At 51.7% G+C, this 21,343-nt stretch overlaps 1 protein-coding gene across 4 annotated transcripts; it reads right to left on the reverse strand.

The window, feature by feature from the left end:
- Positions 1-1,720: 1,720 nt before the first annotated feature.
- On the reverse strand, positions 1,721-20,057 carry LOC138764799 (TOX high mobility group box family member 4-like). Of its 4 annotated transcripts, none has more exons than XM_069941090.1 (9): positions 19,752-20,057; positions 18,304-18,372; positions 14,839-15,066; positions 13,612-13,839; positions 13,015-13,242; positions 10,459-10,539; positions 7,877-8,365; positions 7,270-7,451; positions 1,721-2,019 (listed from the first exon to the last, which is right to left on the reverse strand). In XM_069941090.1, exons 1-9 carry the CDS (start codon positions 19,791-19,793, stop codon positions 1,959-1,961), a joined length of 1,608 nt encoding a protein of 535 aa, XP_069797191.1. In that variant the 5' UTR covers positions 19,794-20,057; the 3' UTR covers positions 1,721-1,958. The 4 variants fall into 4 exon arrangements, with proteins under 4 accessions (XP_069797191.1, XP_069797192.1, XP_069797193.1 ...); XM_069941091.1 differs by lacking the exon at positions 19,752-20,057 and adding an exon at positions 19,339-19,656; XM_069941092.1 differs by lacking the exon at positions 19,752-20,057 and adding an exon at positions 18,959-18,981.
- Between the last annotated feature and the right edge of the window lie 1,286 nt (positions 20,058-21,343).

Below are 21,343 nucleotides of genomic sequence, written 5' to 3' on the forward strand. Positions count from 1 at the left end.
TCTCTCTGGCTTCTCCTGTACAGCCTATGTTGTACACTACCTTGATATGAATACCAGGCATCTGAACCTTCCTGACTAACCTCACATGTCAGACCTTGTCAAATGCCTTACTTAAGTCCACATGGACAACATCCACAGCCTTTCCTTCATCAACTTTCTTGATAACCTCAATGAAGAAACATTTAAGATTGACACGACAAACCCCGGAAAACAGCAACCATTCTATTCCGTAGGTATCCAGTGGCCGCATATCCAGTGTGTACCTTTCAGTGTCCAGGGGCACCCAGCTGTGCACACTGTCATACCTAGATACCATTGCTACTCACACTCACTGAGCCATATCCACTGGTTGGACCAGTGCTTATCATACTGATTGTACCAACGTTCCTTAACCCTGCTTACCAGGAGGGGAAATCACTCTTGCGTCGGTCGGGACTCTGGAATTGACTGAATTGTAGGGAGGGAAAAATCAGCCCTTGAAGCCCCCACCCCATTGGGGATCACATGAAGTGAGATTGTGGGGTGTTGATCAGATTCGGTCAATCCTACAACCCAACAGATCGGACTGCTGGGTCTGCATACGAACTCCTGTGCACGCCGCAGAGATTCCCCCCCACACCAATCCTACTCAACAAGGGACTGAGCAAACTTGCCAGCTCCGTGGGCTTTGGGTCTGGCGGGTGGGGGAACTTATGGTCCTCAACCAACTTTGCTCAAGGCCATCCAGATCGTGCCCTGACAAAATCAGATGACCCTGAGCTACCTGCTTGGCAAGTGGTTGGTAGAGTGCTGCACTATATTCCTGACAAGAAGGCGAGTATCACTCACCTGGTCGGTCATATTAAAAAGTCAGTGACAAACATTCAGAAAACAAGGGACCAGTGCCTTCCACACACTTGTTGGGGGGGGGGGGGGGGGGGGGCGGATGGTGGCCATTTGGATGTTGGTGGGTCATGATCATTCACTGGGTGACCACTATTGTAGTGGGAACTTCTTTGGGGTGCTACATATGCCAGTTTATCAGATGCCCTCCATTAGATTAGACCTTGGCCTGGTTGGCAGCATGTTCTGACTTTCATGGGATGGAATGTAGTATGGGGTCATGTGACCCTTCCAGCAGGATGCTGGTTGGAAGCCGCCGCATCAGCCAATCAAGGCCAACACCACCCACAGTGAGCACACACCTTGCCACCAGCCCCTTTGGAAAAACACACAAGGGAGTGGGAGCCGGCTGGGATATAAAGCCCAACACGTGGAGCAGCTGGATTTCTCTTCCCCAGGAATGAACCTAAGCTCCTCTCCAGGTTGTGAGCCGTCCATGACACTGGAGAGTCATTTACAAGGTGTGAGTCAGTAAAGGACTGGGGGCCTCATTGTGCCGCATACTTACAATCACTACTATGTCTGCATTGTGACAATCACTGAATTCTTTCTTTCCTCACTAATCAGAGTGCCATACCTGCACCAGGTTTGATGTGTGGCAGACACCGATATCATGTCTTTTCACTGTATTTTATGGTTCACAATTAGGAGCGAGTCCCAATTGCGTCTGATGCATGTGAATTGTGTGCGCAGTCCCTGGGGTGATGTTCCCCCAAGGGTAAATAAAGATCATTACTCTGATCAACCTGTCTTCGTTTCTTTTTGGACCCGCCAAACTTGCTCCTCACATCACACTGTCAGACCGTGGTGAGTCAGTGAGTGAGAGACCACACAGCTGTGGGAGGGTCCATTTGTTTATTGAGACTGGGAGGGGTGAAGAGTGAGCAGAAGATGCTGGGTCCCACTCAACCCCTCCCATACACATCCACATCCCGACAATTGCTGATCGAGATGGTCTGGGCTGGACGCTGTGCAGGTCTGGTGGCTAGATGTCCTACTCCTTGGATGTTGGCCATGTCTGTCCATGGAATCTCCTCCATCATCAGGAACGGACCTGGTTGCCGAGGCTCCACACTCTACTTCACTGATGTCACTGGCGGCTGGTTGCGGGAAGCTACCCAGGCCATAAACACATCCCTGGGGGGGGGGGGCGGGGGGCAGAGGGGGAGGGAGAAGAGCAGAGGGAGGGGGGAGAAACAGAGGGGATTAAGAAGTGTTGATACAGTCAATGCAGGTCCCACCATTGCCTTCCCCCCTCATGCCTGTTTCCATCCGCACCTCCACCCCCTTGTCCTAGGACCAACTGCTACTCAACCATTGTTCTGGGTTAGATCCCCATCTCCTTTGCCCTGGGTCCAATTCCCCCCTCATCCCAGAACCGATCCCCACTCCTGGCTCTGTCAGTGACATTGTGTGAGCCCTGCAGGCTCCCGTTTCCTCCCACATCGCAAACCCACCGGGTCTGAGGGCTAATCGGCTGCTAGAACATTTACAGATGAGGTGGTACAAGCAAGGGGGGGGGGGGGGGGGGGAGAGTGGAGAAGCTGGAGTTCTCCATCATCCTAACAGGATCTACGTAATCCATGGCAATGAAGGGTAACTCTGACAAGGGTGAGGGGTAGACTCTGACTGGGTAATCCAGGGCAGGACTAACACATTGAATGGTGGGGAGTGTTGTAGAATAGAGAGCCCTCGGGGTACGGGGACCAACAGAGTGAATGGTGGGGGGGGGGGGGGGTCCTGTAGTACAGAGACCTTGGGGTACGGGGACTGACACGGTGAATGGTGGGGAATGTTGTCGAACAGAGAGACCTCGTGGTACAAGGACTGACAGGGTGAATGGTGGGGAGTAAAAACACAAAGCTGGAGAAACTCAGCTGGTCAAACAGTGTCCTTTAAATAGCAAAGGGAGTAAAAACACAAAGCTGGAGAAACTCAGCTGGTCAGTGTCCTTTATATTGCAAAGGTAAAAATACATAACTGACGTTTCGGGCTTGAGCCCTTCATCTAGGTATGGAAAAATGTTGGCAGGTGTCTGAATAAAAGATGGGGGTGGTGTGGTCGCAAAAGCAGGAGGTAATAGGTGGAAAAGGGAGGGATGGCACAGCAGCAGGCAAGGGGAGGAGGGATGGCTGGGTGAATAGAGGGGGAAAATGGGGAGAGGAGAGCTGAATGGGGGAAGGGAAGAGGGGAGCAAGTTAGCAGAAACTGGAAAAAATTGACGTTAATGCCATCTGGCTGGAGAGTGCCCAGATGGAAAATCAGGAGTTGTTCCTCCAATTTACGGGCGGTCCCGGGGGGATCGTACACAAGGCCATGGACAGACATGTGAGTATGGAGTGAACTTAAATGGTTGGCTACTAGGAGGTCTCTGTCACTGGAGCAGATGGAGCAGAGGTGCTCAGCAAAGTGATCTCCCAATCTGCGCCCAGTCTTTCTGATGTAGAAAAGGCAACAAAGGGAGCACCCGATGCAGTAAATCAGTCCTGCGGATACACAGGAGCTTCACTTAAAAGGCATGTTTGGGGCTCCAGATGGTGATGAGGGAGGAGGTATGGGTGTATGTGTTTGTATATATGAATTCTTGCCCTGTACAGGTATGCGCCATGTAACGTCCATAATACATTCTGTGAAAGTGGGCGTTATGCCATGTGGACATTGTGTGACCACCATATTACTGTACAAAGCAGTATGATATTCTGAACACACTAAACTGTTTAATTTTTTTTCACTTAACCTCTATCACACACAATTTAACAAAGAGGATCAGGATCATCCATGTCACTGTTCTCAACCTCCTCATAGTGTCCCACAGGAAGAGTTTCAGGCCGAATAACCTCCATTGATGACCTGTCACTGAAGGACCTGGCTGAGGCTCTTCTTGGGGAGGTGTTGGGTTCTTCAGGAAGATGTCCTGTGTTGTTTGCCTAGTTGGGTTTTTCTTTACTCATATGCAGCAAACACTATGTGAACATTCCTCTCTATCGGTGCTCAGTGTTTGGGTCCATCTCTTCAGCAAGCTGTTAAGATCTGCAAAGAATTTGGTCAACTCCTGAACAGTGACCCTCTTCTGCCCTATTCTTCTGCCATTTCATTTTCCCTCGACTCTTCTTCAGCTATTCATTCTTGCTCCAGCAACTCTACATTTGTTAGTTCCTCAGGAACCACCTCTAGGAGTTCTTCAAAGTCCTCATCATCTATGTCTAGGTTCAGGTTGTTGTTTTACCATCTCGACAATAGCTCTATTAATCCTTGCAATCTCACCATCTTTTTCAAATCCCTTAAAGTCATGTACATACTGCTTCAATATTTTTTTTCCCCATATCCCACTCATGCACTCTTGGGTCACACCATCCCAGGCTCCAGAAAGGTTCTTAATGGAGTGGAAAGTGTGACATTCCTTCCAGAACTGCATCAGTGTCTTGCCAGTGTCATCAGTGGCAGTAGAAGCCTGAGCAGAGGCCCTCCTCAGGTCGTCGGCCTTGAATGCTCCAAGAACCCCTTGGTCCATGGGCTGGATTAAAGAGGTGGTGTTTGGTGGGAGGAACACCACTTTGATGTTGGGGTGGAGGTCACCAATGAAAGGTGGATTGTCAACAACTAGCAAAATCTTGAAAGGTAAGCCTTCTTCCAAGCAGGACTTCTCCATTTCACTGGCGCAACAATCGAGAAGGGCATCCTGAAACAGTATTTGCGGCATCCAGGACTTTTTAAGGGGTCCTGTAATAAACCAGTAAGATGTGTTTGTTAATGTTCTTGAAAACCCTGGGGTTTTCACTTTGCCAAGTGAGAAATGGCTTTAACTTGTAGCCAGTAATATTGCCTCCTAACGTCACTGTCTTTAAAAGCCTTAAAGCCTGGTATTGACGTGGCCTCCTTATGGATGAAGGTCCTTTCGGGCATTTGCTTCCAGAATAAGGAGGTTTCGTCCATATTAAAGATTTGCTGGGGCAAATAACTTCCCTCTGCAATTAGTTTATCTCAGGTTTCACAAATTCATCTGCTGCCTTTGCATCAAAATTCACCCATTCACTTTCACATGCAGCAAAAAACATTGTTGGAAGTGCGTGAACCACCCAGAGGTAGCACTAAACTCCATATCTTGGTCTGGTCCTGCTTCTTCTTTAAGCAACTGGAACAAGCTTCATGCCTTAGCAGTGGTCATCAACATGCTGAGATGGACTCAGCACGTTGTGTTTGGTCCTCAATCCATGTCATCAGCAATTTCTCCAGATCTCGCGTTTTCATTAGGCCTTGTAGCTTTCAGGGGAGCCGATCCTTTAACAGCTTGGAGAATTTTTCCTTGCTTTTGAGGATCGTTGTGATTGTCAATTACAACATGGCCTATATCGTGAGCAATAGCATTCACTAGGCTCTTTTAAACTGCAGCACTGGGTAACCCTCCTGGGACCTGGGTGTGATTACTGGGGCAAAGCTGATGGAAATATCTTTTAAACTGTAGGGGAAATTGACCCATTAAATCGCCAACCCAGCAATTTAAGGGGGATCCCACCCCCGTAATGACGTGGTAAGTGAAGTGCCACGCACTCAGGGGAACTATCAGTAGTCACCACCCCCACCGTCAATCAACACCCACCCCCGTCAATCATGCGAACCTGCACCCCCCCCTCCCCAAGCAATGTTCCACTGCTGTGAACATTGAGTGTTACTGCGAACCAGAGTGCCATTCGTACCAGTGGCAGTTCGCAACCTGTCCTCCCCACGGCTGCGATCCCTCTCCCTCCCCCCGCCCTGATCGTGGCAGGCACTTCAACCAGGGGTTTGCCTGTGACACCAGCACACAAGTGGTGACATCACAGGAGTAACCAGGTTGACTATTTTCCTGTTCAAGTCGCCTGTGGAAGCGACCGAGTTAATTTTAACTGGGTTCCCTGACCACCTCTGAGGTAGGTCAGGGACCCAGTTAGAATAGGACCACGCTGACTGCCGCATGAGTGGGGCACTAACCAGGCAAATTGACTGTTAACCCCATTTTACAAGGGAGTTTGAAAAGGCCTAGTATTTTTCCACCTTTGGTTTCACTTCCAGATCAATAATTCTTTGCCTCTTGCTACTGCTATCACTAGCACTGGTCTTGCTGTGTTTGGGAGCCATGATAGACAGAAAGTACAGTATCTACATACACAAGCCTTTGTATACAAAAGAATGAGATACACGTGTTGCGTGCAGGAAGTTGTGTACGTCCGGTTACGTCTGCTATGTCCTGTTCCCCAATCGGGATTCCTGAACTCTATTATAACCTGATGGGGAGATGGACGTTTATGCGGTCGGATGTGGCCCAAATTGACATTAAGCGGCACAAGCTTGTATAGGTCAGTGGAGAGCTTGTTTCCCGAGGTGGAGACCGAGAGATCCAGAAGGGGAGAGTGTTGTTGGAGATGGACCAGGTGAGTTTGAGATCAGGGTGGAAGTTCGACCAAAAGTGGATGAAGCTGACAAGCTCATCATGGGTGCATGAAGCAGCCCTGATGTTGTCATCTATATTCCGGAGGAAGAGTTGAGGGGTCTTGCCTGTGTAGACTTGCAGCATGGATTGCTCCACAAAGCCCTCAAACAGGCCAGCATAGCTAGGACCCATGCAGGTACCCATGGCTACTCCTGTGATTTGGAGGAAGTGAGATGAGTTAAAGGAAAAGTTGTTTAAAGTGAGGACAAGTTCTGCCAGACAGAGGAGGGTGGTGGTAGAGGGTGGCTGGTGAGGTCTCTGGTCCAGATAGAAGCAAAGCGCTTTAAGACCTTCAGTATGTGGAGTGGGAGTATAAAGGGATTGGACATTCATCGTGAAGATGAGGTGGTCCAGTCAGGGAAACCTGAAGTCATTGAAGAGATGGAGGGCTGTGAGGTGTCAGGGATATAGGTGGGGAAGGATTGAGATGGGGGAGAAAAGTTAGTCAAGGCAAGATTAAACTAGTTCAGTAGGGCAAGAGCAGGTAGAAACAATGGGTTCTGCCCGGATAGTTTGGTTTGTTATCTTGGATAGAAGGTAGAAATGAGCAGTGCGAGGATGGGAGAGAATGATGTTGGTGGACATGGGAGGGAGGTGACCAGAGGTTATGAGGTTGGAGATGGTGTGGGAGGTAGTGGCTTGATGAGCCGTGGTGAGATCCAGTGGGAGGAGTAGGTGGGAGGAGATGTTTGAGAGCTGTTGCCTGGCCTCAGCCAGGTAGAGGTCAGTGTGCCAACAGTGGAGAGTGTGTAGAATGTAGATACTTTTGGGTACAAGGAGTGACATGGTGAACAGTGACCTCTCTGCCCCAAATTCCCCTCCCCATCCCCCAGGTCACCACTCCCCATAGACATCCCTCCCCTCTCCCTCCCCCCACAGATACCACTCCCACTCTCTCCCCTGCATACACCCCTTCTTACCTGCAGTGCTGCACCACACACTTGCTGCTGCAATACTCACGGTCCCAGTCAGAGCAGGGCACAGGGCAGTTGGTGCATCCACGACGAACACACACTGAGGTCACTGGGGGTGAGCTGCCAGCCCGAGGTGGGGAGACACTCCGTGGCTCCCCCTGGGGCTGGGCCTGGGGGGGCGAGTCCGCCTGGGAGGAGATCCACCCTGAGTCAGGAGAAGGAGGAACAACTGCCCCTCCCAGTTTGGCACTCAACTCTCCAAAATCCCCCTCCCACACTACTATCACTGCCACGTCCCCTCCCCATTCCCTACACTTCTATCCTACCCCCTCCCCAGCCCATCCCTTATTCTGCCCCCTTTCACTTCCCCCATGCTCCTCACATAACCTTTGCCCCCGCTTGTTCCCCCATCCTTCCCCTTGCTCCTCCTCCCCCTGCTCCAACCCTGCTGCCCTTCCCTCTGCTTCAACCCCTTCCACCCCTTCCCTTGCTCCCCACCCTTTCTCCCCTAGCTCCCCATCCCCTTCCCTTCCTCCCCCCTCCCAAGGCCCCTCTCTCTTACTCCCACCCCTCCCATCACCCTCCTCCCCCACTGTGTCCCTCCCCTACTCACCTGCACCTCTGCCTGAGCGGAAAGCCCGTCTCCAGAGCGAAGCTGGGGGGTGTATGAGATGGAGGAAGGGACGGCCAGCTGGGTGGGGGCTACCTGCTGCAGCTGGATGATCTGCACCTGGAGGGGCGGGGGCTGCGGGGGTCCGGGCCTCAGCTTCGGCTGCGCCCCCGCCTGGAGCGGTGGGGGGCGGGGTGAAGCAGGCTGTAGAGGGGGTGGGGGCATGGGTTGTAGCGGGGGCGGGGGTTGCAGGCGGTGCAACTGGAGTTGGGGGGCAGGAGCAAGGGGCAGCTGCAGCTGCAGGAGCTGGGAGGCAGGTCCCAGCACCGTCACTAGGCCCGGGGTCACCGCCGCCATCTGGCGGGTGGTGACTGACACCGAGCGTGTAGGGGCAGCTGACGAAGTCACCAGCAGAGTGGGTAACAGGGTAGAGGGGGACGAGGACTCCTCTGCTGCCGGCACAGGCTCTGGCTCGCTGGATTCCGCGGTGGCCTTTGGGGAACAGAGATAAGGGTGAGGGTCCCTTTGCACCTTACCATCACACACAGCCAGCCTCGTCTCACAGACACATGCATCCTCACCCCTCTCTAGTGTACGGGCATTGTGCCCCCGACACTCATACACACGGGGTCTCGTCTCTCCATACCTCGCTCTCTACACACCCCCCATCCATCCCGTTTCTCACACACCCTCATCCCCCTCTCCCTCTCTCACACACCTCCCGTCCCCCTCTCCCACACACCCCATGTCCCATCCTTCTCTCACACACCCCCCCATCCCATCCCTCACTCACACACCTCCCCTGTCCCCCTCTCATACTCTCACACAACCCCCCATCCTGTCCCTCTCTCGTACAACCCCCCGTCCTGTCCCTCTCTCACACAACCCCCCGTCCTGTCCCTCTCTCACACAACCCCCCGTCCTGTCCCTCTCTCACACAACCCCCGTCCTGTCCCTCTCTCACACAACCCCCCCGTCCTGTCCCTCTCTCACACAACCCCCCCGTCCTGTCTCTCTCTCACACAACCCCCAGTCCTGTCCCTCTCTCACACAACCCCCCGTCCCATCCCTTTCACACACACCATCCCGTCCCTCTTTCTCTCGCGCTCACACACACACACACACACACACACACACACACACACACACACACAATCCCGTCTCTCTCTCTCTTTCTCTCTCACACACACACCCCGTCCCGTCTTCCTCACACACACACCCCGTCCCGTCTTCCTCACACACACACCCCGTCCCGTCTTCCTCACACACACACCCCGTCCCGTCTTCCTCACACACACACCCCGTCCCGTCTTCCTCACACACACACCCCGTCCCGTCTTCCTCACACACACACCCCGTCCCGTCTTCCTCACACACACACCCCGTCCCGTCTTCCTCACACACACACCCCGTCCCGTCTTCCTCACACACACACCCCGTCCCGTCTTCCTCACACACACACCCCGTCCCGTCTTCCTCACACACACACCCCGTCCCGTCTTCCTCACACACACACCCCGTCCCGTCTTCCTCACACACACACCCCGTCCCGTCTTCCTCACACACACACCCCGTCCCGTCTTCCTCACACACACACCCCGTCCCGTCTTCCTCACACACACACCCCGCCCCGTCTTCCTCACACACACACCCCGCCCCGTCTTCCTCACACACACACCCCATCCCATTTCTCACAGACAGACATACAGTCCTATCTCACTCCACACACACAAGCATGTCAGCACAGGCCTGTCACACTTCCCTGAGACAGACACCACATCTTCTTGTCACACACACACACACACATTCCATCACACCACAGTCAGAATCTACACCATCCTATTGCTGGGTTATACAGAGTGAGGCTCTCTCCCCACCTTCCTGTCACACACACAAACCTGGGGTCAGACGCCGCACCATCCTGTTTAACACACCTGAGAAAATATTCAGAGTGAAGCTCCCTCAGCATTGTCACGACACACACATACTCCCGGGGTTAGACCAGGGTGAAACACCCTCCGCACCGCCCCAGCACGCACTCCGCACCGCCCCAGCACGCACTCCGCACCGCCCCAGCACGCACTCCGCACCGCCCCAGCACGCACTCCGCACCGCCCCAGCACGCACTCCGCACCGCCCCAGCACGCACTCCGCACCGCCCCAGCACGCACTCCGCACCGCCCCAGCACGCACTCCGCACCGCCCCAGCACGCACTCCGCACCGCCCCAGCACGCACTCCGCACCGCCCCAGCACGCACTCCGCACCGCCCCAGCACGCACTCCGCACCGCCCCAGCACGCACTCCGCACCGCCCCAGCACGCACTCCGCACCGCCCCAGCACGCACTCCGCACCGCCCCAGCACGCACTCCGCACCGCCCCAGCACGCACTCCGCACCGCCCCAGCACGCACTCCGCACCGCCCCAGCACGCACTCCGCACCGCCCCAGCACGCACTCCGCACCGCCCCAGCACGCACTCCGCACCGCCCCAGCACGCACTCCGCACCGCCCCAGCACGCACTCTGCAACGTTCCATCACACACACACCGCACCACAGGGTCAAACTCAGGCTGAAGCTCCTACCTTGGATTCTAGCCCTGCTCTGTATGAAGCTAATGCCTTGAGGTATTCCTTCTTTGCTGCCTCGGTTTTCCTTTTGTAAATCTGGGAATGGGGTGTTTGGGTTAGAAAGGACAATGCTATCACACATCATTTTATCAGCTCCTGGGGCAGCCTGTCCCTCTCCCAAAAATGACACCTCAGGGAGTGACCTTCCACCGTAGCTCTGAAGTTCCATGAATCCTGACCACTCTTAAACACCATCCCCCACAGTGCCAAGACCCTGCTCACCAGAAGAGCCTGCCTATTTCCATGCCCCACACACAATGCAGCACTGACTGCATCCATCTGGCTCCAAGACACCACCCAGGACTGCCCCCAGGCTCAGTCACAATAACTCACCCACTGTGTTGGGCTCCACATCAGATTCCACTCCTCCCCCTGGCTCCCTCCTTACCCCCCCCCCCCCCAAACAGGCTCTGCTCCTACCCCCCCAACTCGGGCTCCACTCCTACTCCCCCCCACTCAGGCTCCGCTACTACACACCCTACTCCTCGCCAGGATCCACTCCTACCCCACACCCTCAGGTCCTGTCATCTCTGGCCTGGCCCCACCCCCAGCCACCTCTGCTCCCAGATCCCACCCCCAGCCACCTCCACCCTACCAGGTCAGGTGACAGATGTATGTGTAAGTGAAGATTTTAGGTTCACTGACCATAATGTCATTAGGTTCGTTAATTATGGAAAAGGATAGGTCTGTTCCTCATGTTGGGATTCTAAATTGGAGGAAGGCAAATTTTGTGGAAATGAGAAAGGATCTAGGTAGAATGGATTGGGATATGTGGATATCTGGCGAGGATGTGTTTAGTAAATGGAAGGCTTTCAAAGGGCAAAATCTTAAGAGTGCAGAGTTTGCGTGTTTCTTTAAGGATTAAAGACAAAGTTACCAGGCATAGGATCCCTGGTTTTCAAGAGATATTGGGGATCTGATTAAGTAGAGGGAGATGTATAGCAAGTATAGGCAACAAGGAACTAATGAGGTACTTGAAGAGTACAGAAAAAGCAAGAAAATACTTAATGAAATCACGGAGGCCAAGAAGACACGAGGTGGCTCTGGCAGATAATGTGAAAGTATCTCAAAAGGTTTATACAAGTATATTAAGAGTAGAAGTATAGTAGGGGACAAAATTAGACTCCTAGAAGATCAATGTGGTCAATTATATGTGGAGCCTCATGTAACGGGGATGATCCTAGTTTTTTTGCTTCAGTATTTACTCAGGAATCTGGCATAGGGCATAAGGAACGACACATGGAGATTAAGGAAGAGGAGCTTGCTGCTTACATGAATAAAGGTAGATTAATCACCCAGAGATTACCAAGAAGGTAGATGAAGGAAAGGCTGTGAATGTTGTCGACATGAATTTTAGTAAAGCCTTTGACAAGGTCTCACATGGGAGGTTAGTTCAGAAGGATATGACACAAGGTATCCATGGAGAAGTTGTAAACTGGATTCGTAATTGGCTTTGTGGGAGAAAACAAGAGTGGTAGTGGATGGTTGCTTCTCAGACTTGAGGCTTATGACTAGTGGTGTGCCTCAGGGATCCAGATCAATGATCTGGATGATAATGTTGTAAATTGGATCAGCAAGTTTGTTGATAACACAAAGACAGAAGACATCATGGACAGCGAGGAAGATTTTCAAAGCTTGCAGAGGGATCTGGACCAACTGGGAGAATGGGCCAAAAAAATGGCAGATGGAGTTTAATGAGGGTAAGTGTGAGGTGATGCATTTTGGAAGGGCAAACCAAGGTAGGACATTCACAGTAAATGGAAGGGCACTGAGGAGTACAGAGGTGTAGAGAGATTTGGGAATACAGATGCATTGTTCCTTGAAGGTGGCATCACAGGTGGTCAGGGTTGTAAAGAAATCTTCTGGCATCTTAGCCTTTATAAATCAAAAGTATTGATATAGGAGTTGGGATGTTATGTTGACGTTGTTTAAGATATTGGTGAGGCCAAATTTGTAATATTGTGTGCAATTCTGGGCACCAAACTACAGGAAGGATATCATTATGATTGAGAGAGTGCAAAAAAGATTTACTAAGATGTTGTGGGTCTTCAGGAGTTGAGTAACAGAGAAAGATTAAACAGCTAAGGAGTTTATTCCTTGAAGCGAAGAAAAATGAGTGGAGATTTTATAGAGGGTTATAAGATTATTTTTTCACTTAGATTGCGGAGATAAATTCGAGAGGTCAGAGTTTTAAGGTGAAAGGAGAAGATTAGTAGTAAGTCCTTCACTCAGAGAGTAGTGGGAGTGTGGAATGAGCTGCCATTTGATGTGGTGAATGTGGACTCAATCTTGTATTTTAAAAATAAATTGGATAAATACATGGATGGGAGAGGCCTAGAGGGTTATGGACTGGGAGCAGGTCATGGGACTAGCGATGGTCCCCACAGACTAGAAGGGACGAATGGCCCATTTTCTGTGCTGTAGCGTTCCATGGTTCTATCTCACCCCACCCCCAAGCCCTGCCCAAGGCTCCGCCATCTCAGCCCCGGTTCATCCTCTGACACTGCCCACCTGCTTCTGTTCCTCCCCTAGGCTGTCCCACATGGAGGCCACGATCTTGGACACCTCCCCGAAGGTGGCGCTAGGGTTCTGCCCCTTGATGGCAGCCTGTGTGTCCCGGAAGAAAAGTGCATATGCCGACACCGGCTTCTGGGGCTCGTTGGGGTCCTTTTTCCTGCGCCGCTTGGCTGTCTTTCCCTTCTTTCCAGCTTCCATCTGGGCCTGCTTCTCCAGGGCAACCTGTAGGGGAGAGGGTAACATAGTTAAGCCGAGGGTCGGGTGAGTCCTGTGCAGGGGGGGTCGCAACATCAAACTGGGGGAGTCCTGAGGGGGGGGGGAGGAATGGGGGTCCCATGGTTGGGGGACAGCCCCAGGAGTGGGGGGAGAACCCGGGGCGAGAGTGGAAGGGTCCCAGGAATGGGGGAGGAGGGGTCCTGGGGAGGAATACCCAGGGGTGGAGGGATCCCAGGGTCCTTGGGGTGGGGAAGTCCCGGGGGAGGGGTTGGAGGGGTCCCAGGGAAGCAAAGTCATCACGTCAATCTGATTTGGGTTTAGGAGAGTGGGGAACTTGGGATGGGAGGGGAAAACTGTGAGCGGCGCAGCACCTACCCTGCGGAACTCCTCGGTTTCCTCCTCGTGGGCAGAGCTGGAGGGTGAGGGAGTAGGAGAGCCCCGGTCTGGGGGGGCCGGCAGCTGACCCAGGAGCTCTGGACCCCCAAGACTTAGCCCCAGCTGGCTGCTCAGTTCAGCCTGGTCAATGGTGGTCAGTGGGTTGTGGGCCACTGCTGGGACGGTGGGCTCCTGCCCAAATGGAGTTTCCACTGACTGGCCCAGGTCCTGGTGTGGGGAGAGAGAGGGGTTAGAGCAGCTACACACACACACCCTGTAAGGTAAAACATCATGAGATGGGAATGTGTAAGGAGTTACCCTGTGCAGGGCTGTAACAAGATGTGAATGCATCCTTGTACTTACAAGATAAGAGAGACATTGATGGATTGAGAGGCAGGAAGCTAGCAGGGAAAGGATAGCAACAGTTTTAGTCATTGGACAAGTAATGATATGATGATGTTCTAAGCACGTATCCAAGGGTATAAAAAAATCACCATTTTGCTGATAACGGCAGAATGCATTCTCCGACTAACATTGTTAGTTGCAAGTGTTACAATCCGGTAATAAAGAACAAAGAACCCTGATTTCGACTCAGTCTGGTGTTTGTCTCACTCATTCATGAACAAAGCAGACCTAACAACCCTCACCCCTCCCCTACCCCATTCCATTACCACGTCAGTAATACATCTTTATCTCCTGGAGACGCTGCGGGACCTGCTGAGTTCCTCCAGCATTTCTGTGTTTTTACTGCAATCGTAGCATTCGCGTTTCACCCGTCACCCCTCCAGTCAGTCTCCTCCCATCTCACCCTTTCTTTTATACTCAAAGCTCTGCTCAATGAAGCCAAGCAACCCACATGCCTTCGTTACCACCAGGTCTACTTGTGTGGTCACTTTCAATGATCTCTGGAACTCCAGATCCCTCTGCACAGACCCAGAACTTCAAATCCCTCTGTGCATTAATACTTTATGAGGCCTCCCATTAACTGTACACATCCCTTTCATGTGTGACCTCCCAAAGTGCAACTTCTCACCAATGTCCGGATTAAACTCCAGCTGCCATTTCTCTGCTCCTGACCTCCCCATCACTCATCCCCTCTAATTGAGGCAACATCCTGCCTCCCTTCTGAGACAACACCCCCCCACACCCTTCCAGGAACAGACGAGACAACACAAAAGGCTCCTTCTGTGTGAGGACATAGCGGTGAGAATCGCAGACAGCCCTCACCATGTTTAAGCTGCTGATCAGGCCGGACCCTTGCTCCATCACTCCCTGGTTCAAGGGCAGAGACAGCTCTAGAGAGGCGGAGGTGAACTGAGTGGAGAAGCTGTTATCCTGGGAGGTAGTTGGGTCATTGAGGTCGAAGTGGCAGGCCACGTCTGGATCCGTCTCCAGGGGCAGAGAGATGGGGGGGATCTCAAACTCCTCATCCCCCAGGCTGGGAGTGTGGAAGGTCTGCAGAGAGAGATGGGAGAGACATGGGATGAGGCTCCCTTTACACCGTCTTGTGTTTGCGGCCACACCCCACACTCCCCCCAGGGTCAGATACAGAGTGAAGACCCCTCTCTACTGTCCCATTGCACACACCCGTAGTTGAAGAGAGTGAAGCTCCCTTTGCACCACCCCATGTAACATACATACTTCCAGGGTCAGTTGCTATGCGAGGCTCCCACTACCCCATTCCATCGCACACACTTTCCTGGGGCCAAACACAGAGTGCGGCTCCTTCTTCTCTGTCCCATCACACACACACAGAGTCAAGCACAGAGTGAGGGTCCCTCTACCCCATCACAGCACATACACACCTGGTGTTGGACATAGAGTGAAGCTGAGGAAGTTGTGCAAACTGTAGGTAGAGCTGGGCTAGTGCAAGGATAGTTAGATCAGGCTTTGCAGCATGGCGGTGAGACAGCAGGAAGAACAAGTCAGCAAAAGTCAGCCACGAATTGAACAAGATGTGCCTGAAAGCAGTGAAGGTCGTGGCAGCATCTGGAGAACAATAGAGCATCTGTTAATGTGTATGTGCATGTGTTGAGCTTATTATTGGGTATTGATAAGCTGTAGTCTTTTATGATTGCTCCAATATTATGCAGTATGCTACGGATCAGGATAAAAGAGAATATATTGTAGCTGTTTGGGGGAACTTTTTATCACTGACTCCTGAATTGCATTTCAGTAGTAGCAGTGAGTAAAAGTGACCCGATCTACAGATTAAAGAACGATCTAACCACGACTGTAGTTGAAGTCAGTCTGTTCTGCTCCTTTTCATGTGCACATTCTTTCTGGAGGACTTCTACAGGTTTTACTGCTCCCCTTTCCCCCCCTTCTGTCGGTGGGATCCCCAGTTTTACGGCGTATCTTTTTCTTTCCTTTCTTGTGTTAACAGGCGCCACTTTCCAATTACCTCTTTAGTTTTATCATTTGTGGGTCACTTCCAGATTAACTGTTGTGCTTCTTCGATCAATTCATCATCCCAAGTACTCTCAACGGCCAGCCTTCTCTCCCTCATCTTTTATTTAATGCCCCAGAAACTTCTAATTATCTTTTCATCCCCTGGATATTTCTCACACATATTTTATAATGGTGAACCCCGTTCGCCAGCCGTACCTCAAGTTCCCAAAACCTGAGCTCCCCGAGCTCTCACACACTTTACAGTCCCACACCGAACGAGTTCCCCAAACTCTTAACCTTTCGCCGATCACCCTTTAAATTCCATCGGAGTTCACAGACTCCAGTTACAGAAACATGCAAAAGAACCGGGTTCAGAGCAGGGAAAACGGAGAGGATAAAACATACTCACTCCGCTGGCCAATCCCCTGGTCTGTACCGGGAACCCTCGCTTCGTTCCATCCACTGAAGATCTGATGAGTCTTTGGAATCCCACTCCTGACACCAAATGTGGATTCCGGGTCCGCAAGGTGCTCGTACGAAATGACTGACTTCAACTACAGTCGTGGTTGGATCGTTGTTTAATCTGTAGATCGGGTTACTTTTACTCACTGCTACTACTGAAATGCAATTCAGGAGTCAGTGATAAAAAGTTCCCTCAAACAGCTACAATACATTCTCTTTTATCCTAATACGTAGCATACTATATAATGTTACGCCAATCATAAAAGACCACAGCTTATCAATACCCAATAGTAAGCTCAACACATATACAAGGTATCTTTAAGTTAATACTAATCAGTGCATGTACACATTAACAGATGCTCTATTGCCGCGACCTTCACTGCTTTCAGGCACACCTTGCTCAATTTGTGGCTGACTTTTGCTGATTTGTTCCTCCTGCTGTCTCACCGCTATGCTGCAAAGCCTGATCTAACTATCCTTGCACTAGCCCAGCTCTACCTAGTTTGCACAACTTCCTCAAAGCTCTCCTCTACATTGACCTGTCTCTCTCCCTCTCACCCACACACCTGGTGTTGGACAGCCAAGTGAAGCTCCCACTGTAAATCTCTGCCAGGGGTGGTGGTAGAATGAGTTGCAAGCACTACTCAAGGGTATTCAGACAGGGAATTGAGCAATCAGAGAAGGATAGGGTCCTAATATGGGCAAGTGACTCTGGGCAGTGAGCCAAGGAGTTTCTGCAGCTTAACTACAATAAGAGAGAGAGAGAGAGATGTTACACCTGCAAGGTTAAACCTGGAGAGGATTGACATGGTGAATGGTGAGGAATTTTGCAGAAGAGAGACTTCAGGATACAAGGAATGACATGTTGAATGGTGAGGAGTGTTGAAGAACAGAGAGAGACCTCAAGGTGTGAGGACTAACACTATGAATGGTGGAGAGTGCTGTAGAACAGAGAGACCTCATGGTAGGAGGACTGACATGGTAAATGGTGGGGTGTGTTGTAGAACAGAGGACCTCAGGGTACATGGACATAGTGCCTTGAAAGTTAAGACACAAGTTGACAGAGCGGTAAAGAAGGCATTGGACAAGAATAACATTTGCCTTCAACGGTTGATGTACTGAGTCCAGGAGCAGGGATGTTCTGTTACAACTGTACAAGGCGTGGGTGAGACCAGGGATAGCCAACCTTTTCATTTTAAATTCAGCCCATGAGTCCATCCCACTCAATTAACCAACACCCCTGGTATGGACTCATGGGTCAAAATGGCCTATTACCATGATGTATATCTAAATTAAAAGGTTGGCACCCCCTGCTATGGAGTTCTGTTCGCCTGATTGCTGAAAAGGGGGCAGAGAAGATTCCCCAAGATGTTCGTGGAACTGGAGGGGATAGAGTTGCAAGGAGGGGCTGGACAGGTAGGGATTTTACTCGCAAGAGAGCTGGAGGATGAGCGGAACCTTGTAGAGGTTTATAAAATTACAAGGGTGTTGATAAGATGGACAATCATCATCTCTTCCTCAGGACAAAGGGTCTAAATCTGGAGAGCACAGATTTAAGGTGATAGGGGAGATTTGAAAGGGATACCTTCACAAAGAGCATGTGGGATGAGCCGCACCATTCAAACCCCATTTAAGAAATTTAGACAGATCTGGGGGGTGTGGGGGGGGAAGGGTCCAGGGATGGTTCGGAGGGAGACGGACTTTTCCTTGCTGCAAAAGATACTGAGAGAAGTGTCACCCAACAATTGAGGGCAGCAGAGTATCAGGGGATGTGTTCCTCTCCCTCCCCCCCCTACCTTAACCAGTACCCTGAGTCCCATGTAACACCACTCCCCTCACCTCTGCCCCGCTGAGAAACGGGTGCCCGGTGTCACCAATAGACAGGAAGGTGTCAGCGCTGCCGGGGAACTGCGGGATGGAAAGAAGACGGTGAGTGAACAACTAGCAGAGCTGGCAGAATATCCCCAGGATGACCCACACCAGCTCTCCCCAACCCCTAGGATCTTGCTGTGCTTCCTAATACAACCCACACCAGCTCCCACTGACTGCTGGGATCTTGGCATGCTCCCAAAACCAATGCCAGCTCTCCCCCAATCCCTGACATCTTGCGTGCTGCCCAGCACATCCACCAGCTCTCTCCTCCCCCGCCCCCCCCCCTCACCCAACTGCTGGGACCTTGTCTGCACCCCAGGTCAACCAACTTTAGCTTTCTCTCTCTCTCTGCCATCCACTGGCTGCTGAAATCTTGCCAATACTAACCCACGTTCTCTGTATCTCACAAACCACTGCCGCTGGGATCTTGCTGTGTCTCTTGGGATTACCAACACCAGCTCTCTCACCCATCTCCCCAATCACAGACTGCAAGAATATTGCTGTGGCCCCCAGGTCAACCAATCCCAACTCCTAATCCCATCCCCTGATACAGGGATCAACTGTATCCTTCAGGATAGCTAATATCACCACTCTTTCCACCCCAAGGGTGTTGGGATCTTACCATGCCCCCGACTGTCAATCCCGGCTCACTGGACCTATGGGATCGCTCTAAGAGGGCCAACCCAAGTTATCCAAGCCAATGGGATCTGGCTGTTGCCTCAGGAAGGCCACTAGGATGTGTCCCAGGGAAGATCAACCGCAGGATGCTAGGCCACTGGGATCTTAGGTTCCCTCTAGAAGACCTACGCCGACTACCCTGGGATCTTGCTATACCTTACAAGGCCAACCCCGGCTCCACGGGTCCCTGAGATCTCCCTGCGTTGCCAAACGACCAACCCCAGCTCCCTACTATCGTGGTACGCTATCAGGTCCGCCAACCCCGTCACTCCTGAGCTCTCGGATCTTGCTCTACCCCCGAACGACTGGGCTCCGCCGGCTCACCTCCATCACTGGGCCAGGGATAGGCCTCCTGATGCCCCCAACAAAAATGGTGGCCGTCCCCAGGAAGTGACGTCAAGAGCGCCCCCAATAGAAATGGCTGTATATATTTTTTTATATATATATACACACACACACACACACACACACCGCTGCGTGCCCCGCAAGCGGAGTCACCCCCAACAAAGATGGCGGTCGGGGCAATGGTGATGTCGGCTCCGGGTCGAAAATAAAAGTGCCAACCACCAACCGAGTGTTGCCCTTATCGGAACAAATTCGCTATCAATTCATATTTTTACACGCGAAGTCTATGCTTGCCAACAAAACGGGCGTTTGGCAAACAAGAAAAATTACAAGTTCCCTAACGCCCTGGACCCCCTCCCACCCCACACCAAAATGGTGGGCTAGACACCCACCAGACGGAGTGGAGGGAATGATTTTCGACGGAGTGACGACATCGTAATTTGCCTCAGGCGTCCAATGAGTCGGCATATCAGCCGAGTGACGTATGATAAGCCAATCAGTGGCGAGATCGGTGTTTAAAAGCCCTGAGGTAGAACCGATTTGCGCCACCCAACCACGGAGGAACGCCGATATCCACTCATCTCAGTCAAGGATGGCAGAAGCTGAGGATTTGAAATGATTGACACTGAAGGACCCCCAATGAGCGATAACCAAGAGAGCTTGTATTCTCTGCCTCAGCGACTAATGAAATGCGAGTTTGATTGGCAGAATAGAACGACCAATCATCAAACGGGCTACGTCTAGTGACAGCACACTTGCTCAATCGGATGAGACCGAGGGCGGAGCACCCACGTGTGATGACCACTGATCTATCCATCGTCCAATTGGATCTATTTAATGAAGATTGGAGTCAATCAACAACGGTTGGGCGGACACTGCTGAGGGGCATGATCCAATCAGCAGAGAAAGTGTCGCAAGCCTTAGCCAATCATCGTTTAGAGTGCTCATTGCATCGTGTGCGGAGATGTTAGCGGACGGAATTCGATAGGATCCCCTTTTTAAAGGCTTGGTTGAGCGGTGCATGCCCTGGCCAATCGAAATAGCGTATTCAGAATTGGGCGGAGTGAAAGGGGGGACTGATGATGAATCAGATGACAGTACTCTAAGAGCGGCGTGAGTCCTGTCCAATCGGACTGTAGTATTCCCAGACCCATTGCACAATCACATAATCTGCTCCAGATTGTCCGGGATATGCCCACCCTTTTTACCCCGGAGCACTCTCCACAACCCTCACTGTTCACAGGCTGTGTCCCACCTTCGCATCCTGAGGTCACTTAACATGACCCCACCTCGTACCCCACGATCCCACGCTGTTTGGGTAGAAAATAAATAATGAGCATAAATATTGGTCTGAGTGGTGCAGACAGATGCTTTGGGACCCCAGGATTATGGTTGTATGGAAGGGTATTGAGAGCCTGGCAACTACTGGAACGAAACTCTTCTTGAATTTGGAGGTGCTAGCCTTAAGGTCAAAAACCCAAAAGCATTGGAGAAGGAACCAGGCAGGTCACGCAGCCCTGCATGATAGCATCCATGATCAACGTTTCAGGCCTGAGCTGTTCGTAAAGCTTCTGTTCCTTCTGCTGGAGAAGAGGCTATGGCCAGGATGATGGTGGTCTTTCATGATGTTGGTTGCCTTCTTGAGGCAGCTCCTCTTAAATGTCTGCAATAGATTCGAGGGTCAGAACCGGTGATGGGGTTGGCACTGTTACCTCCTGCAGCGTTCATGAAGACCTCTGGCCCAAAAAATTGACTATTTTTGTTCTCCCACTGATGCTGCTCAACCTGCTGAATGCTTCCACCCAGCAGATTGTATGTGTTTTTGCTCCAGATTCTAGGATCTGCAGTCTCCTGTGTCTCCAGTGTTTTTCCAACTGGTCCAATTCAGCAATGAGCAGTGCCACACGTTAGTCTTGGCCACCCCTGCTGCCTTGATATTGCCATGTCTGAGCAGCAATGTGGATTTGTTCCAATTTGCCTACTC

Source organism: Narcine bancroftii, chromosome 5, assembly GCF_036971445.1.
Source record: "Narcine bancroftii isolate sNarBan1 chromosome 5, sNarBan1.hap1, whole genome shotgun sequence".
In the NCBI taxonomy this organism is placed as follows: domain Eukaryota; kingdom Metazoa; phylum Chordata; class Chondrichthyes; order Torpediniformes; family Narcinidae; genus Narcine; species Narcine bancroftii.

Excerpts from the sequence above, each read along its gene's own strand:
- LOC138764799 (XM_069941089.1), bottom strand. The coding sequence starts at position 18,807 with ATGGGTGAGAGAGCTGGTGTTGGTAATCCCAAGAGACACAGCAAGATC. Across the intron at positions 18,373-18,723 it reads GTGAGATACAGAGAACGTGG|TTCCCCGGCAGCGCTGACAC; the intron begins GTTAGTATTGGC and ends TCCATCCCGCAG. Across the intron at positions 13,243-13,611 it reads AAACCGAGGAGTTCCGCAGG|GTTGCCCTGGAGAAGCAGGC; the intron begins GTAGGTGCTGCG and ends TCTCCCCTACAG.